The sequence below is a fragment of the Pyrus communis genome, chromosome 9 (genome assembly GCF_041283825.1).
Source record: "Pyrus communis isolate YQ-2024b chromosome 9, ASM4128382v1, whole genome shotgun sequence".
Classification (NCBI taxonomy): Eukaryota; Viridiplantae; Streptophyta; class Magnoliopsida; order Rosales; family Rosaceae; genus Pyrus; species Pyrus communis.
The window spans coordinates 28,118,219-28,134,984 of NC_142573.1; the positions used below are offsets into that span (position 1 = coordinate 28,118,219).

At 38.2% G+C, this 16,766-nt stretch overlaps 2 protein-coding genes across 5 annotated transcripts; one reads left to right on the forward strand and one right to left on the reverse strand.

Moving 5' to 3' along the window:
- Positions 1-36: 36 nt before the first annotated feature.
- Positions 37-2,853, forward strand: LOC137739742 (nifU-like protein 1, chloroplastic). 2 transcript variants are annotated; one of them, XM_068479431.2, is made up of 3 exons: positions 37-1,211; positions 1,337-1,473; positions 2,417-2,853. In XM_068479431.2, the coding sequence occupies exons 1-3, from the start codon at positions 878-880 to the stop codon at positions 2,603-2,605; spliced, it is 660 nt and encodes a 219-aa protein (XP_068335532.2). In that variant the 5' UTR covers positions 37-877; the 3' UTR covers positions 2,606-2,853. The 2 variants fall into 2 exon arrangements, with proteins under 2 accessions (XP_068335532.2, XP_068335531.2); XM_068479430.2 differs by having other exon boundaries at positions 204-1,211; positions 2,405-2,853.
- Positions 2,854-2,866: 13 nt separating this feature from the next.
- On the reverse strand, positions 2,867-4,389 carry LOC137739741 (insulin-induced protein). Of its 3 annotated transcripts, none has more exons than XM_068479427.2 (5): positions 3,967-4,389; positions 3,717-3,835; positions 3,417-3,605; positions 3,290-3,341; positions 2,867-3,211 (listed from the first exon to the last, which is right to left on the reverse strand). In XM_068479427.2, the coding sequence occupies exons 1-5, from the start codon at positions 4,252-4,254 to the stop codon at positions 3,092-3,094; spliced, it is 768 nt and encodes a 255-aa protein (XP_068335528.2). In that variant the 5' UTR covers positions 4,255-4,389; the 3' UTR covers positions 2,867-3,091. The 3 variants fall into 3 exon arrangements, with proteins under 3 accessions (XP_068335528.2, XP_068335529.2, XP_088556360.1); XM_068479428.2 differs by having other exon boundaries at positions 3,417-3,488; positions 3,967-4,358; XM_088700234.1 differs by having other exon boundaries at positions 2,999-3,132; positions 3,967-4,354.
- Positions 4,390-16,766: the final 12,377 nt, after the last annotated feature.

Consider the following 16,766-nt stretch of genomic DNA (forward strand, 5'->3'; position numbering starts at 1 on the left):
TTCTAATTGGTATTGGTTGGGTTTGAGTTGTTTAGTTACTGATGTAGCAGAATCTCCCAAGGTTTTCGCATTTATCAATCTGACTCGAGTTTCATAGCTCCGGAAGTTTCATACGCGATTATGGTTAAAAGTCGCAGATGAGTGGAGTCTCCTAAGTTTTTCTCATTGCAGGTATGACTCCGAGTTTCAATTGCAGTATGTTTGTAGCATGTATGTAAAGTGAGCAGTTTCATATGCACTTATGCGTAATATGCATTCTTTGTTGAATAACGGGGAAATCAAAATCAATGCCCGCTTTTTAACAGGGAAGTATTCAAGTAGCAGTTGCCTTTAACCTAATTAAATCGTAATGTATTAATGTGGTGCATTTTTTTGTCATCACTAGGTTTTACTAGACTGAACTACATGTCAACGTTGTGTTTGTTATCTGCAGAGACTAAATAGGGTTACGAGAGACTCGTCTCAACTAAATGCCCCTCCCCTCCCTCTTTGCCCGGGGGGGGGGGGAGGGTTATTAATTAAGGGTGCATTTGTTTATCATCATTAGGTTTTACTAGAACTAAATTAAATGTTAATGTAATTCTGTGTTTGTTATCTGTAAAAACTAAGTTAAATATGATTACGAGAGGCTCACCTCAACTAAATGGCTCGCTAAGCAATGGCGACAACCAGAGGACTGCTAAAACTATCGCTAGCAATCACCTCTGTTTGTGTCGTTACTAATCAATTAACTAGATACTTTTACTTAATTAAAACAGACCATATTTTTGTAAAACTCACTCAAACTTCCCAAAAACTTGTCGAAATCATAAATTGAACCCATCCCGATCTACCAGAAACGTAGAAACAGACATGCACGGCCTTGCTCTGTTCAATCATGGCGTCTCTTGCGGCCACCGGGTTTCCCAAAACCCCAACGCCTTCTTCCAAAATCCCAGGTAAATCCCACCGATACCCACAATTTACATGTCTGAAACTGCACCGTCTCACCTCTCAAAGGCCGATCTTTCTCAAAACCGCTATTAGAGCTTCAAACCCAAGCGCTGCCGCCAAGTCTTCTTCTCCGGGATTCTACTCCGCCAAGCAGTACCAACTCACGGTTCCCAACGTCGACTTGGTTCTAGAGGACGTCCGCCCCTATCTCATCGCCGATGGCGGTAACGTCGATGTTGTCTCCGTCGAAGACGGCGTTGTTTCACTCAAGCTGCAAGGTGGGTTTGATTCAAGCCTGTTTTTTCCTATGATTTGTTTTGGGAAAATATAACAATTGGGAAAAACATAGGTAATTGAAAATACATTAAATTTGCATGAACTGATAAAATTAAAGAATGAACAGGGGCATGTGGTAGCTGTCCGAGCTCAACGACCACCATGAAGATGGGAATCGAAAGAGTGCTCAAGGAGAAGTTTGGAGATGCGCTCAAGGACATTCAACAAGTCTTTGATGAAGAAAATAAAGAGATCACCGTTGAGGTCAGTGTTTCGTACTCAGATTAAATGGATTGCGTACTCTTAATTTGTTAGGCCGTATGTTTGAAAATTGAAAGTGCTTCCTTAGGAAGGACTTATAATAGAGACCACGTTGAAACTTTTAGTCAAAATGCAAGTGCTTTTCTAGAATTGTTTAGTGAAGTGGCGGACTTTAAAGGCATTGAGAGCGAGGGACTGTGAGTCTGAGATTAGAGCTAGCTATGGAGATGAAGGGAAGCAATTTACAAGTTGTGGTATTGGTGTTCTCGATGATTGGGGTTGTTATGGCCTTGTCCATTACTCACTCACTGAAAATCGTCGTCAGGTCGGTATAATCCCACCTCATCATAAATAAAAAACTCTAGTCCTGCAATCCCACCTTATCAAGACATACTACCTATTGGCTAACCCCCCCACTTATCATGATCCCTCAAAACACAACTCATGTTCGGGAAGATGTCCGAAAAACTGCACCAGTGACATGGTGAATGTTAGAAAGGCTTCCCCTTCGAAATTCCAGATTATGCATGAAGGTTCAAAATCACTAAACAAAAGTGTTCACTTGCCTGCATTAAGGCCATACTAACCTATTATGCCTCTGCTTTTATTGCCGAAAATAACATAAGGGGCCAATTGGACACTTGCTACTAGATGTGCAGGTCCAGGATAAAAATCATCAGTTAGATGTTTCTATTTTAACTTTGCCATCTCGAATAAGAGAAAATGTTAAGAGATTATACTTTATTTGAGTAAGAAATTATACTTTATTTGAGTAATTTCCGTGAAAGAAAAAAAGCTAATACTAGTAAGCGTTTTTATAAATCCAGATCCACTTTTAATGTTTTCGGCCAAATGGTGTCAAAAGCGTTTTTGATTATCTGAAAGAGGTTTAGAACTGCCAAGAAGGCCTATAGTGTTTGATGCTGTGTTAAAGTTGCAAATGCAGGCAGTGAATCGTCATCTGGACATATTGAGACCAGCCATAAAGAACTTTGGCGGGAGTGTGGAAGTGTTATCGGTTGAAGGTGGGGATTGCCATGTTAATTATGTGGGGCCCGAGTCCATCGGATCAGGAATCAAAGCAGCAATTAAGGAGAAGTTCCCAGATATCGGCAATGTTGTGTTCACTGGATAGCTTTGTGCTTCCGTATACATGCCTTACGATGTATATTGCATACGACGACTCTAATTCCAAACGGTTAGCTGCTTTCTCCATCAACTTCCAATTTGTGTATGTAGTTGAACAAGTGATTTGTTATCGTTGCTTGTACAATGAAGTTGGTGTAATTAACCATTGATGCTTGATGAATTCCAACTTTGTTCTTGTAAGCCGTAAACACTTCCGAGGAGAAATTCTATTAACTTTTGCTGTTCAGTAGAAAATTGAAGAACAAAGTAGAAAAATGAAAGAAAACATTCACTAAATACACCAAGACAATCTATGTATGTCAAAGATCCAGATGAGATCGAACGGACGAAAACAAATGGATTTCAAATGATTATTTGCACGTCGTATTTTCAACCCTATGCGAAATGTAAATCTAGTTATTTCAAATACATTCTCCGACATTTTTCCGAGTTAGTTATCAAACTGGGCTGAGACTGGTGACAGTGAGTACGATTAAGAGGACTTGTCCTCCGTATCGGCAGCATCAACGATCACTGATTTCAGCCAACGTGAGAAATTGATCAAAAACAGCGTGTAAACAAAATAGCAAGTGAGTGTCCAACTCACTAGTCCCTGCAAACAACGGCTGAAATATATCAGGGGGAAAAAAATATAGGGTTAATAAATATTGATTGGTTTTCAAATACCCACCTGGCCGAAGATCTCAACATTTGCTTGTGGATAATACCAGAGGTGGAAGAACCTGAATGGGAGCGTCAAACATTTCAGTTTTCTGAATAATACCTAGAGATGGAGAGAAGAAAGAAGGAAGCCTTACTGCATTAACGGAATCTCGGCCACCGGGCAGCCAAGGCCGATGACACTTGCGAGGAGGAAGCCGAACCATGTTCTGTCAAGGAAAAACCATAGAAACTCAGCTCCTGCAAATAATATGTAGGCTTCAGTGTTGTCTGCGATTCCTGCTTTGTACAGTTCAGCGCTCAACTCTATAAACAGCACAAGTGATCTGCGTTGAACGGCAATGCCCTTTGTTATAGGCAACAACTACATATTTGCAAGAATACTCCTTACCTGCAAATCACAATTTGACACGTGCACAAAGTAATCGTATACTTACAACAAAGAAGCAAACGCTTTCTCTTGGTTCACTTGCTGAACCTTTGAAGAGGTCCTTTCATCCAAGACTAGTTGAAACATCCCAACAGTGCAGTAGAACAGACCGAGCAAGACGGGAACCTAACAACATTACATTCAATTGAATCAAGAACTGTATAAATCTGCATTATCTCTAATGCTTTTTTGTAAACCATTATATCTAATTTTTGAAAGAGAAAAACAAAACTTTAACGAGAAACTATGGAGTTTACCCAGACGTTTGTGTGCAGAGGACCGATATTGGTTGAACCGTTTTCATAAACCACAAGATCAACCCTTGAATGGAGTCCATCAATCAACGGACCGAGGAAGAAACCCGAAGCGAAAAGTGCGAACGAGATGGAAGGCCAAGTGGTTCTGAGGCTGCTGTTTCTTGTTGTGCTTTGATTTCTAAGGTTGCAGGAAGGCCTACGAGCACTCGGTAAAAGATGCTTCCAATTGGCATTGTTGTTAGGGAACTTGCAAAGAAAGCAAGAGCCCGTGGCAATGAGGGTTTGCATCTAGCAATCAGAAACACACCACAACAAATCTTACTCTTATTTGTCTTTTTGGTTTCAGATTAAGATATCGCTATTTTGATTCGTTTCATCGGTCGTGGGTAAGGTTTGTTTGTACTTCACTGAATTTTGAACCACAAATTAAAGTGGATATTTTGTAGCCATTTGTCCTTTACGTCCTTCGTAGTGTTGCAGTTCTATTAGATTAGAAATTTGATTGTATAAATTTTAGTGTATCTAGGAATATCTTTGAATATTCCCTTCAGTAGTTAATAACCTATTAGAGTTATAATCCTAAAAAGGTAAGGAATTAACATTCCCTACTACTATAAAAAAGGCACAATGGGGTGAAATAGAACACACTTCACAATTATACATCTCTATCTTCTCTCTATGCCGCACCCTCTCTCTCTTTCTAGCCTCCATAATTGTTTAGTAAATTATGCCTACAACATATTATTAGCACGCTCTTAACGCTACACTAAAGAGAGTTTGATCTTCAATCAAGGAAGTATTACGTTTTAATCATTCTTTTTATGATTAATTTATTATTTTATTGAATTGATCTACATGTTATTGATTCAATTTAATTTTTCTTTGTTGAACGTGATACAACGCATTGGAGATGCGATTCCGGTTTTCCGAGAAGGATCTTCTACAAATTCAAAGGCTTTTATCGTTTTCTACCAATTAGGTTCACTTTAAAATAAAGGAAGAAATTTGAAAAGACCATGAAGCATGAAAACATTCCCCATGATGCACAAATCCCCTACATTTATATTTACTTTCCGATATATATAGTATATGTTTCATATATTTGTCAATACACACACACACACACACATTTCATGCATTATGCAATTTTTGCTATATGGAATTTGTGAGTCAAAGCATATAAATAAATTAGAAGCAATTTGGGTTTTTCAAAACCTAGAAAATTTGAAAAAAAAAAAAAAAAACAAGGATTTTTTTTTTTTGCGACACCACTGCACCATTGTGACACCATGTCGAACCATCGCGTTGGCCTAAAGCCCAGCCGCGTGGGGAAACGGTGTCGTATTGACACTTGGACAAGGCACATAGCCCTTTGGGCTTAATGCCCTATTGGAAACCAACCACTTTGACCTAGGTTGCATAACCTATAGCCCTGAAGCCCTGGTCCAACCCGAGCCCATAAGCCTTCGGTTTGTTGGGCTTGCTATCGCCCCGACCCGCATGTACCATAACCAGCCCTGCAGGTTGGGCTTGTCCTACGGCCCAAAGACTCGGCCTCAACTTCGGTTGGGCCTCACGTGTGCTGACCCACAAGCCATCTTTGATTAGGCTTGCTCCCTTGCATCATTTGGCCCAAAAACACCAGCAGCTTGCGGTTGGGCTACCCAATCCCTCAGCCTGTGGCCTGCAACCACATGTGGGCTGCTTAGCAGCCAAACCCGAGGCCTAAAAGCCTCTAGCGCTTTGCCCTACTCACGACACCCAAGCCCAAATGCTATTAGGCTATGGTTTTTCGAATCCAATGCTAATTTTTGGCATTTTAAATAATTTAAACCCGAATGTTATTATTATTTTTTCTTCCACGATCGACCCCGTTTGATCCCGATCTATTGAATTAATTAAAAGTGACTTGCAGTAATTAATCAAAAATTATTTACTTGAATATCAGTTTTGGACATTATCGATTCAATAATTTATTTGTTTACTTTCAACCATTGACATCCTTTCGTAGTCCCGAAGCTCTCACATTTGAGTTCCCAAAGAAACTCAAATCCATTACACTTCAATCAACATATTGCATTATATGTTTGTTGCAGGAACCTTTCTTTTATGAACTAAACATTCATAAACTAAATTGAACCTGTAGTTTCAAATTTAGTGCCTTTGAAACCCAAAGTTTTCATAAAACAAATACACACATTTTTCATGAAAACCATGTCTTAGAACTCGAATGTTCTAACTTTGATGCTTATGGATGATTCATTCCCATAACACCAATCACAATCTTGTTCCCTCCAATTCAATGGATTGTCAAACCACCACAAGTTCGATTTCCCTTATTTGGATGTTTCTATCATAAACCACTTTATGTGGGGTACAAGACGTGAATCTCCACTTAATTATCCAGAAGCTGAGAAACCATTGTAGCCAACAATGGCATGGAAGAGCTAAATATGCCTTCGCTATGATCTTCATTCGAAGACTTATGCTCGAAGCATTACCCACGAAAGTGCCTCCCGGAAGAGGATTCCATGGCCTTTTGGCTTGCTTCTATGAACTGTTTAATCATGAAAGATATTGCCTGAAGCATACTATGATTACGTCCATGAATGAGTACAATTCTGAAGTTTATAAATCTGAACGAATTTTGACTGGGGAATACTTGTCTCGTCATTCCTTGTTTCTAACTCGCTCCTGAAGTAACAGTGTAGAAAGTGAAAGTTTACTGAATTTTATCCTATTACTACCACAAATGTGAGAGAAATGTATAGACCTAGGTTTGGCTGGAGTTTACCAAAAAGTATAGACTTAGTTCAGCTGGAGTTTACCGAATGGCTCAACCCAGTTTGGTCAAAGCTTACCACATGATGGTGTCCTGCTTCGACAGGGCTGCACCAAAGGGCATGCTCTGCTTCGGTAGAGGTCACCGAATGGTACTCTGCTTCAGCAGAGACCTACTGAACAAACCCTTCCAACTTCGACTGGAGCCTACCTAACCTAATTTGGGGTCTGTCTTTCTCACAATCCAATTTTGAGTTTGTTTTTACAGCATATGGTAGAATCAGGGCCTGCCATGGTGTGGCATCATGCCCAAAGCGTGATCCTTGGCACCTAAGACCTAAAACTTCAAGAATAAGGAAGAGTATTACTGAACCTCAACCTTGCAGAATGTACTTCCATCTTAATGGAATAGATCATTGGTTATGCACCTGTTTGTGCCCCTACTAATGTCGTTGAGGAGTACCATTCTAGTAGTCAATCTATGAGACTAATTTTGCTCCACCAAACATCGTTGAAAGATCAGAATTTTGACATGGATGGCCTTGTTGGCTGAATCCTCTTAGTAACCATTTACTTTGTGAACATTTTTCTATGTTCTTGGATTCATGTTTGGTGTTTGTTTTTGTTATGGAAAATCTTATTAATATTGTCCTCAAATATGAGTTAATTAAATCATGTTTCTTGTATACATGTGATCGAATTCAATTAAACACGTGATTTGGTACGAATGTGGAAAAGTTAGTTGTTTGGATGAATGCGATACTACGCACACTAACTTTATGCCTAAATCACATTTCTAGCAATGACTTCAGGTCTATCCAACCTGATTAATAGCATTGGCACCCTTTTTACTTATCCGTGAAGTCTAATTTAGACTTGAGCATCGTAGTGTTCTCCAACCCAGTTCGCTCTTCGGTATACAAGTTGGTCACTGTGGTGACCTTGACCGATAATGGCTTGAGTTCCTAAACCATGAAAATGAAGTTTTTCTGGTTTCTTTTCGACCGTAGTACAATTTACCCAAGTACCACAGGAAATTATTTTGGCCATTTACCCTTCCTTTGCTTAAGTTTCTTCTTAAACATTGAAGAATAATCTTGTTTGATGCTTCTGCTTATCCGTTGCCTTGGGATATCATGGAGTAGAAGTGAGATGTCGAATTCCAAGTTTCTTGTACCAATCTATAACTTTGGAGCTTGTGAAGTACAAACCACTATTCGTCAAAATGGTGTGAGAATGCCAACTAGCATATGATGTTTTTCAAAATGAAGGACTTGATCACTGCTCCGACTATCCAGGATAAGAACTTAGCTTCGATCCACTTGGAGAAATAATATGTTGCTTCTATTAGATACTTCTAGTTGCTTTTGGCATTTTTGAGCAGCCCAACAAGGTCTATAACCATTGCATGAAGGGTCATGCCTCAATTAGGGTGTTGAGCTTTTCCTCGTGTTGATGGTTCATTGGTGCGTATCTTTGACATTTGTCAAAAGTTTGTGCGCAATCTAAGGCATCCTACTGTCAATGCCTTTTGCGCAAGAAATCATCCTCCAAAATGATTAATGCATACTTCGGAAGGAATGCGACTTAGAATTTATAGGCTTTGCTTTAGGGTGACACAAAAAATGTGGGGTCCTGAATAAGATCGACCGTAGAGCTTTCCACACACAATGATGTATCTTGAAGCCTTTTGGACCAATTTTCTAGCCAAGTGGCATTGTTGGGAATCTTGCCAACTTGGATATAGTTGATGATTTCGTGCATCCAATTTTCTTGTGTATCAATAGTAGCAACTAACTCCACATTCAGTTCATGGATGCTCGAAGTGGCGAGATACTTGAAGGGAATTGTTTGTCGGAGCGAGTAGTTAACAAGAGATCCAATGTTTGCAAGTGCGTCGACATAACTCTTCTCACTCCCAGGAAGTTGTTGAATCTCATACTTTTCAAATCCTTCGAGTAATGCTTTGGCTTTGGCCAAGTGTAGCATCGTAGTTAGATTATGGGTGGCATACTCTCTTTTTACTTGGTTGACAATCCAAGCGTAATCGTAAAATATAAGAGTGCTGCGTAATTATCAAATTGCCATTGGACTTGACGTTTTGTTTGCATTCAAAAAATGAAACCAAAAGAGTGGGGAGAACGTTGAGACTGTCTCTAACCCAAGGGCAAAAAAAGTTCCTACAATTTAGGTCCATTTCTTTTTCAAGGTGGAACAAGTTTTTGGGATTAAAGGTGGATATATGGGTCTTGTACCCGCCCTGGGGGGATAAGATTTGGGTGGAAAATAAGGCCCGTTGTGATAGCAAAGTCGTGTGAAAAAGAGGGAAAGCAGGGCTTGCGCTTCAATTCCATTGATACGAGCTAATCTAGTGTGGCACGGCACACGATAGAATAAAAATGGGCATATATATATCTCATGACTTTTACCATCCATTGACTGTCTCGCCCCTTAGGTTCTGATCCAGTGAGCCGCGCTTCTTGGGTTACTTTTAAAACGGATCAGGATCCTCTCCTAATCTAAGGATGAGGATCCTCATGACCAAGGGATGTGAGCCGTTGGATGAAAATCCAACAGTTATAATTATTATAACTTTAAAAGGAATTCCTGTTTGTAGCCGTTGGATTTTCATCCAACCCTTGGTCATGAGGATCTTCACCCTTATATTAGGAGAGGATCCTGTCCTTTTAAAACCAACAGCTCAAATCCTTTTTAATAGTAAAAGAAAAGATTCAAGAGCTCAAGTTTTTATTTATTTTTTATTTTTATATTTTTGGGAAGAGCTCAAGTTTAAATTTTAGCGGTCAGTACAATTTTATCGATTAATCCTTATCAGATCTAATACCAAACTTCTCCAAACATCTATAAATACCCCATCATTTTTCTGTAATCCATTAAAAATCTTTTTTTTTCTTGGAATTTGAATTTTTTTTTTACATCAAAATGTTTATAAAATTAAAGCAAGATAGATTATACAAAAAATAATTTCAAAATTGTTAACAAACAAAAATACATTAAAACATATAAAATTTAACAAATTATAAAGTTGGGGATGTAAGTTATAGGTCTCTTACATTTGGAGAAAAAAAACCGACTAATCTCATATGTATAGATGAAATAGTTACAAATATAGGGCTATCTCGCCCTTGAGTTTGAGATTGTCTGATTAGAAAAAGAAGTAATCCTTGGCTTACCACATATTCACATTTTAAAATCACAGGATCTTTAAGGGGTGGGATCCCCATTTTAGCCAAAAATGACGATGATTCTGGGAGTTGTCGATCTCTTTTAATGAGATCGTGTGGTTGGGACTTAACAATCTTATTTGTGCAAACTCATTGGATTCTGAGTCTGCAAGGTCTCTCCTTTTACCTATGCGGGGCTTTTGTACCTTCACATTCTCACAGTGCAATCCCTCAATTGCTGCATATCATATCTAGTAGTTCTACACTGACAATTAGAGTAGTTACAAAACTAGGTGCACTCACTGAAATGCTGATGTAGTATATTCTTCCATTATTACATTTTTGTTAAAAGGACATGAACCATTAAAACAAAAAAATATAGATAAAAAACGTATAAACAAATTTTAAGAAGAGAATTTTGGTTTTTTTCTTTTGGATGATCTTCCAACTTTTATTTATCTATCATTTTTTGTCATTTTTATTATGTATTATTGCTGTTGGTGTTGTTGCTGATTGTTTATACAGTATACTCCCAAGCTATCAAATCTCATTCACTAATTGACAGTTATAATGAGAGCGAAAGTCCACCAACCATTGCATGTAGTGGAGTGGTTTACATCCTGCTTAGAGGATGTTGTCTACTTGATCGTTTTTTAACAAAAGAAAATTCATTCAATCCAAACATTGTGTTAAAATAAGAATAATACTTGCATTCTTCTATAAAAAAAATGTATATATCATGCCGTTTACAAATAACGTATTTTTATTGTTAGATTGATATTCAGCCATGGTTTTCTAGTTAAGCAATTGAAAATTCGCATTATTCTTAAGCAAGCAAGGTGGTGAGCACATTTCAATTAATTAAATTTTCCCATTCATAATCATGGCTAATTATTACGTACGTTAAAAAAAATGAGGATATAGTTTACGGGACCCCATTATATTTTCTTAGCAAAAAAAGAAAAACCTTTATCCTTTTTTTCCTCGAATTTCAGAACCCCTATATCATCATATTAAACATAATTAAGCATTTAGTTAACATTTCCTAATCCTGTATTTCATCTGAAGGGATCTAATCACATACGAAAAACCTAATGAGACACATGCATGAGGACATTAATTGGCAATATTGTTAATGACAAAATAGGTGTTCGTAAAAAATTAATATAAAAAAGAAAAAGAAAATATCATCTTGAGCAGCAAACTCAGAGACAAGACAACATGTTAGATTTCTCTAAATTTTATGCCTGGGAATTTTCTAAACATTTTTCATATGAAATATGCATAGAATCGATCCATAAGAATAGAATAAAAAGCAATCTTTGCATAGTTCAGCAAGAGACTGGGTTGGACTTTGACATCAATTATTTATGCCCTAATCATCCATAATGATACGTGAAATGAGAAATATTCCATGTCGATCATTCAAAAGTCGATCGCACAAGCCACGAGTGATAAGAACTAGGATATCGCACACATGAGTGCCAGATGGCAAGCGTCGAAAACAGCAGAACACACTATTTTTTGTGTCAGCATGTTATGGAAATTTCCTTTGGGGTTTCACTCGTATGGAATTTTGTTTATTCCTGTTTGGCCTACATGTTTCGATCTGCCGGTCTTCAACCTCAAATAAAGGGTTGTCCTTCAAGGAAATTAATACACCGACAAACCATTTCTATATGATTTTTTTCTGTTTAACTAACTTATTATTCTTTCAGCTACACTTTGCGGGTTTTAACACTATTTATAGTACTCTCTTTTGTTAAACTTAGGGATTATTAATAAGTGAAGCTAATCCAGGTTAAGTTAAAAGTATAATTATCACTTTCAAACAGTACTGATGGAATCATATAAACATTTCTGATTTAATTAGCCAAATAAATAATAAAGTACATACATGGACTTCACATGAATAACTTTTCAAATGCGCTAGTCTACTTGTTAATGTATTATTTTTTGATAAAATAAAATAAAACTGAAAAGCCCTTAGAGGGCAACCAATACAAAAGTTATCAATGTGTAAGGCATCCCTTACCATAAGTGAGGAACAGAATAAAGCCAAACATGATCCGGCGAAAGTTTATGCCCTAAATCAGCGAACCTATTTGCAACAAAATTTACTTCTCTAGAAACATGAACAAAAGAAATAAAATCAAACTTAAAGAGTTTTTGAACAGCAACGATAAAGTGATTTCATTGATAAAAACTAAACATTACAAGAGATCCGAACAATACAAAAGGGTGTCATATTAGGTACAAAATCTCAAGTGACCAACCTTGGTCTGGAGAGAAATTGGCACAAACTAAATCAATAGATTAACCTCTACATGGCACCACCAACAATTACCACAAACATGAAGAGTAAACAATACAAATCTAACGCAAAGACGATAGAAGCGTCAGATTGGTACCGAATGCCAACACAATGCCATCGCTCAAACAAGCGAGGCCACAACAAATCGCCAAAAACGGGGCCACAACAAATCGCCACAAATGGGGCCACAAAGCACATCACAAAACAAGAAAATTAGCTAATCCGAGAATGGAACCACAAAACAACTAGTCAACATAGCGAGGGTGACACCGCATTGAGACAAATATGCCGCCTTCTTCAAAAAGACATCATAGATGTGGCCAAAAGAGGCAGCTCAGTCGGGGTATTCCGATGAGCGCACATCCCCATGGAGAACGAGTGGTGGGAAGTGGATCCGATCCACCACAACCATAAATCTTGCCCACAATCACGAAACCAGGCCAAAATCAAAGGCCTAGCTGGGTTTGGAAAGAAGACTCCAACAAAAACCGGAGGGTTGTCTGCAAAAAGTGGGAGAAAGGAGGGGGAAACACGAGGTAGCACTAAGGAGGCGCCTGGTGAGCGGGCAAAGGCTGAAAACTGGGGAGGGAAGCGGAGGTGATGTGGGAAGGGGGGTGCAGAAGGATATGGTGGTAGGCGACGCGATGGGACTGAGCGATGAAGGGCAAAAGAAAGACTAGATGAGGGACTATTAAGGTGTTTAGTAGGCTGCCGCCAGCCCCGAACCGAAGCAAAGGACCGGCGACTAGCGTTTCTGGAGAGGAAAGGTTAGAGGGAGAGAGCGGCACCAAGTCTCACCTAATGTTGGTGATTGATCAAGCTTAAGAGTTAAAACCTTAATGTCTTTCACCGTCATTTGAATTCTTCTCACAAGAACTAGTATAATACTTGTTAATGTATTTTATTAATTACTCGTAAATTAAAAACATACTTCAAAACGCGAAACAATTTCACAACACATGAAAATGCATTGGATGTATTCAAGATCTATGTATTTTATTACTTGTAGTTGCACGAAAAGTACAAAACAATTGTCAGAGTAGGCTATTATCAACAATGCTCCAAGAACTATTGCACGATCATCAATTAGAAAAGAGGGAAGTATATGAGAAAAATTAGAAATTCATTTCTGATTTTTATATGAAAGATATGTATATGAAATAGTACATAAAATGAAGGACAATTAGCATGAACGATAAGTTTTTTACATTTGAATGCAGAAATGGTGAGTGTTTAATATATGTGTTATTATACCATCATTGCGCGGTTGTTATATCATCTTTGAGTAGATGATCAATATGCCATCTCAAAACCTAATCATTTCTACAACTAAATCTCAAAAACTGATCATCCTTGCTATGTAACAACCCGTCCCAAAAAATTATAGTTTTTATAATTTAAAAAATATGAATTTACGAAAATGCCTTTCGAGGCAAATACGTTGACTTTTGTTGATCACCTTGTCATGTCACATAAAATCTCTTTTCTTGGTGTATTCGGGTAGTACTAGTCGACATGAGAGCATGAGCGCAAACAGAACGTGATTTGGAGCTATAACGAAGAAGTTATGGGCGAGTAAAAATAGGGACAAAATAGTCATTTAAACATTTTCTAGGATGCTCCAGATTTTTGGAGTAGAATCTAGAAAGCCACGTGTGTGGCTCAGATTCAAGGGAAGAAAAGATGGGCGGTAGAGATGAAATATAAAGAAGAGAAAGGAAGGGTGAGACGCCCAATTAGAAAGAAGAGAATGAAGAGAGTGACCAATGGGAAAGAGAAGAAAGGAGGGGAAATGAGAGAGTGGAGGAACACCGGATCATCCTTGACCCAGGTTCCTCCCCACCAACCCGACCCAGTTTTCTTGCCTTCTCCAGCAGTTTTTCATCGGGTTTTCCAGCGAATCACGCCATTTAACCATCTAGAACCAACTCCACGACCTTCCTCCTTCATTTTTCACCCCAAAATCGAAGGAAATGGGCCCTATTTCATAAAGTTCGAAGCCATCGGCTCCAACGGCAATCCCGTGAGCTCCTAGGCAGCGATTCGTTTTTGAATGCAATTCCATCGATCCTTACCATCAAACAACTTCCCTTGAGCTCAGGAACAATGATCGATCATTGATTGGAGCGTCGGAGTTGATTTGAGGACAAATCAAGAACACTCAAATTTTAGGGTTTCGGCGGGTCCGTGGCGATTTGAAGTTTTTCCCGGCCAAATTGGACTTGGCCACAGGTATAAAACTTACTCTACTCGTTGAGATCTTCATTCCTATAAAATTTGAGAATTTTTAGAAATAGTTGAATTTTCCGGCGAGTCGAGGTGGCCGGCTGCAACATGCGGTGACGTGTGGCTAATGGGCCGATGCTGCATTTTTGAGTTAAATTTGATGCTAGGATGTCAATTTGATAACCGTTTGTTATAGTTCGATAGTTTGAACCTAGTATTGAATATTACGTCACTTGACCATTTTATGATTCGACGATCCGAATTGGATCATCACCAAACTTTGATATGTTATAGTACGTAATATTTGAGGACAATAGGAACTTACGGATTAGGAATATGATGTATGGATTTTTCCAAAATGGATTTGTAAGTTCATAAAATAAAACGTTAACCCCCACTTAAACTTGCAATTGGCGGAGATCCAATCGTGGATTGTAATAAAACTTTAGTATGATATTTTAGAAGCATGATGTGGATATTTGGAAGTTACGGATCGGAAATATGAGATGTAGATCTTCTGGATCAAGTTACGTAAGGTTGTGGACCTTACCGTCGATCTTTGACCGACGGTTGACTTTTGGTCAATGGGTCTCAAATCATTCTAGAACATCCTTGGGGATGTGTTTTATGTAAGTTACATGTTATATCGATAAGAATTCTAAGACGTGACTGAATATTTGTTCTAGGCGTCGATTGTTCAAGATGCCTCGATATTCGTGCTAGGGAGTTGTAGCGCAGACTTCGGGTGAGTGGGTCTTTTTCCTTTTTATAGTATATGTGTGTGTGTATAAACTTTATAGTTTCCACAAATGCTTGGAACTGAGTTATGCATATCATGCCATAATTAAATATTGTTATATTTAAAATGTTGCATTGTTATGAAATTGTGAAATGCCAAACAATCCTATGGGATGCCCAGGCAAGTTTAGGTGAGTTTACTTTGTGATTGAATGGTTTGTATTGCATTGGTATTCACACATTTATTTAGAGCTCATCATGGCTACAACCCAGTATTAGTGCTCTCGCCAGGGGCTAGGGCCAGCCTTCAAGTGATTGTTCATCTCCCGCATTGCACGCTCACTTTGGATCCAAGTCTGGTGCCAGCCTGTCGTACAGACCACAATAGGTGGTTCTGACTCGTAGGTGACCCGCGAATTATCGCACAACCTTCACATGATTGTAGCACTTGACTGTACATATTTATACCCAGCCTGTCGTACAGGTCACACTAGGTGACTCCGACTCGTGTGCTAGCCTAGATTGATGGGCTACAGGTCCAGTCGTATAGGTCACGTTAGGTGACTCCGACTGGCATACTACTTTATATTGGTTTCACACCTGACTTACATTTATTATTGCTGAGATATTATGGCATGACATACTTCAGTTTTTGCTGCTCATGTGCATTGGTTTTCATACCTACGTAGTAGTATTTTCTAGAAACTATACAGGTTTTACGGGGAGGGGTTATAACGTTTTCAAAAGGTTTTTATTAAAACTTTATTTTCAGGCCCACTCACCTTTGTTTTTCACCCCTACAGGTTCTAGCAGCAGAGTTTTCGTACCAACGAGGATTAATGGAAAATCTTGGTGTAGATGATTACCATTGATGGTATAATTCTCACCCTATTTTAGTGTACTATACTTATACTTTGTCATCACGTGTGAATTGGGTTCATTTCCACTCACAGCGCACTCTTGTATTTAGGCACTTTTAGGTTTAAATTTATTCACATTTTCCACATCACTACACTTTATAGCTTCGTCACCTTCCAGATGTCGGCTAGCACAGCTTGATTCAGAGTCCTAATGGACATTCCAGGTCAGGGTGTGTCATGCTAATTGCCCTAAGATAAAAACTAAAACTTAGAAACTATTTGGAGTTGTTTTGATTTTCAAAATTTTGTTTCATATAATTCTCTTTTCTTAATTCCTTCCCACCCTTTGGCTTTCTCCATCACTTAAATATTCTTGTACTTTCTCTATCTTTGAACAAAAAAATAAAAAAACGAATATTAGAAAGGAAATGCTAGCAAGTCTTATACATCTTCAAAAATGTCCTGTTAGTAAGTGTAAGGTTTGTTTAATAACTATTTCGTTTTTAATTTTTAGTTTTTTTTTTTTTTGGATGATAGAGACAAAAAAAAAAATTATATAAAAGAAATGAAGAATGAAGAAGGATGAAGGAAGGCGGTATGATACATGAGGAGATTATATGAAAATAAAAACATAAAACCGAAAAAACATAAGGAGTTTTCTCCAGTATTATATAGCATTAAATAATACAGGAAATG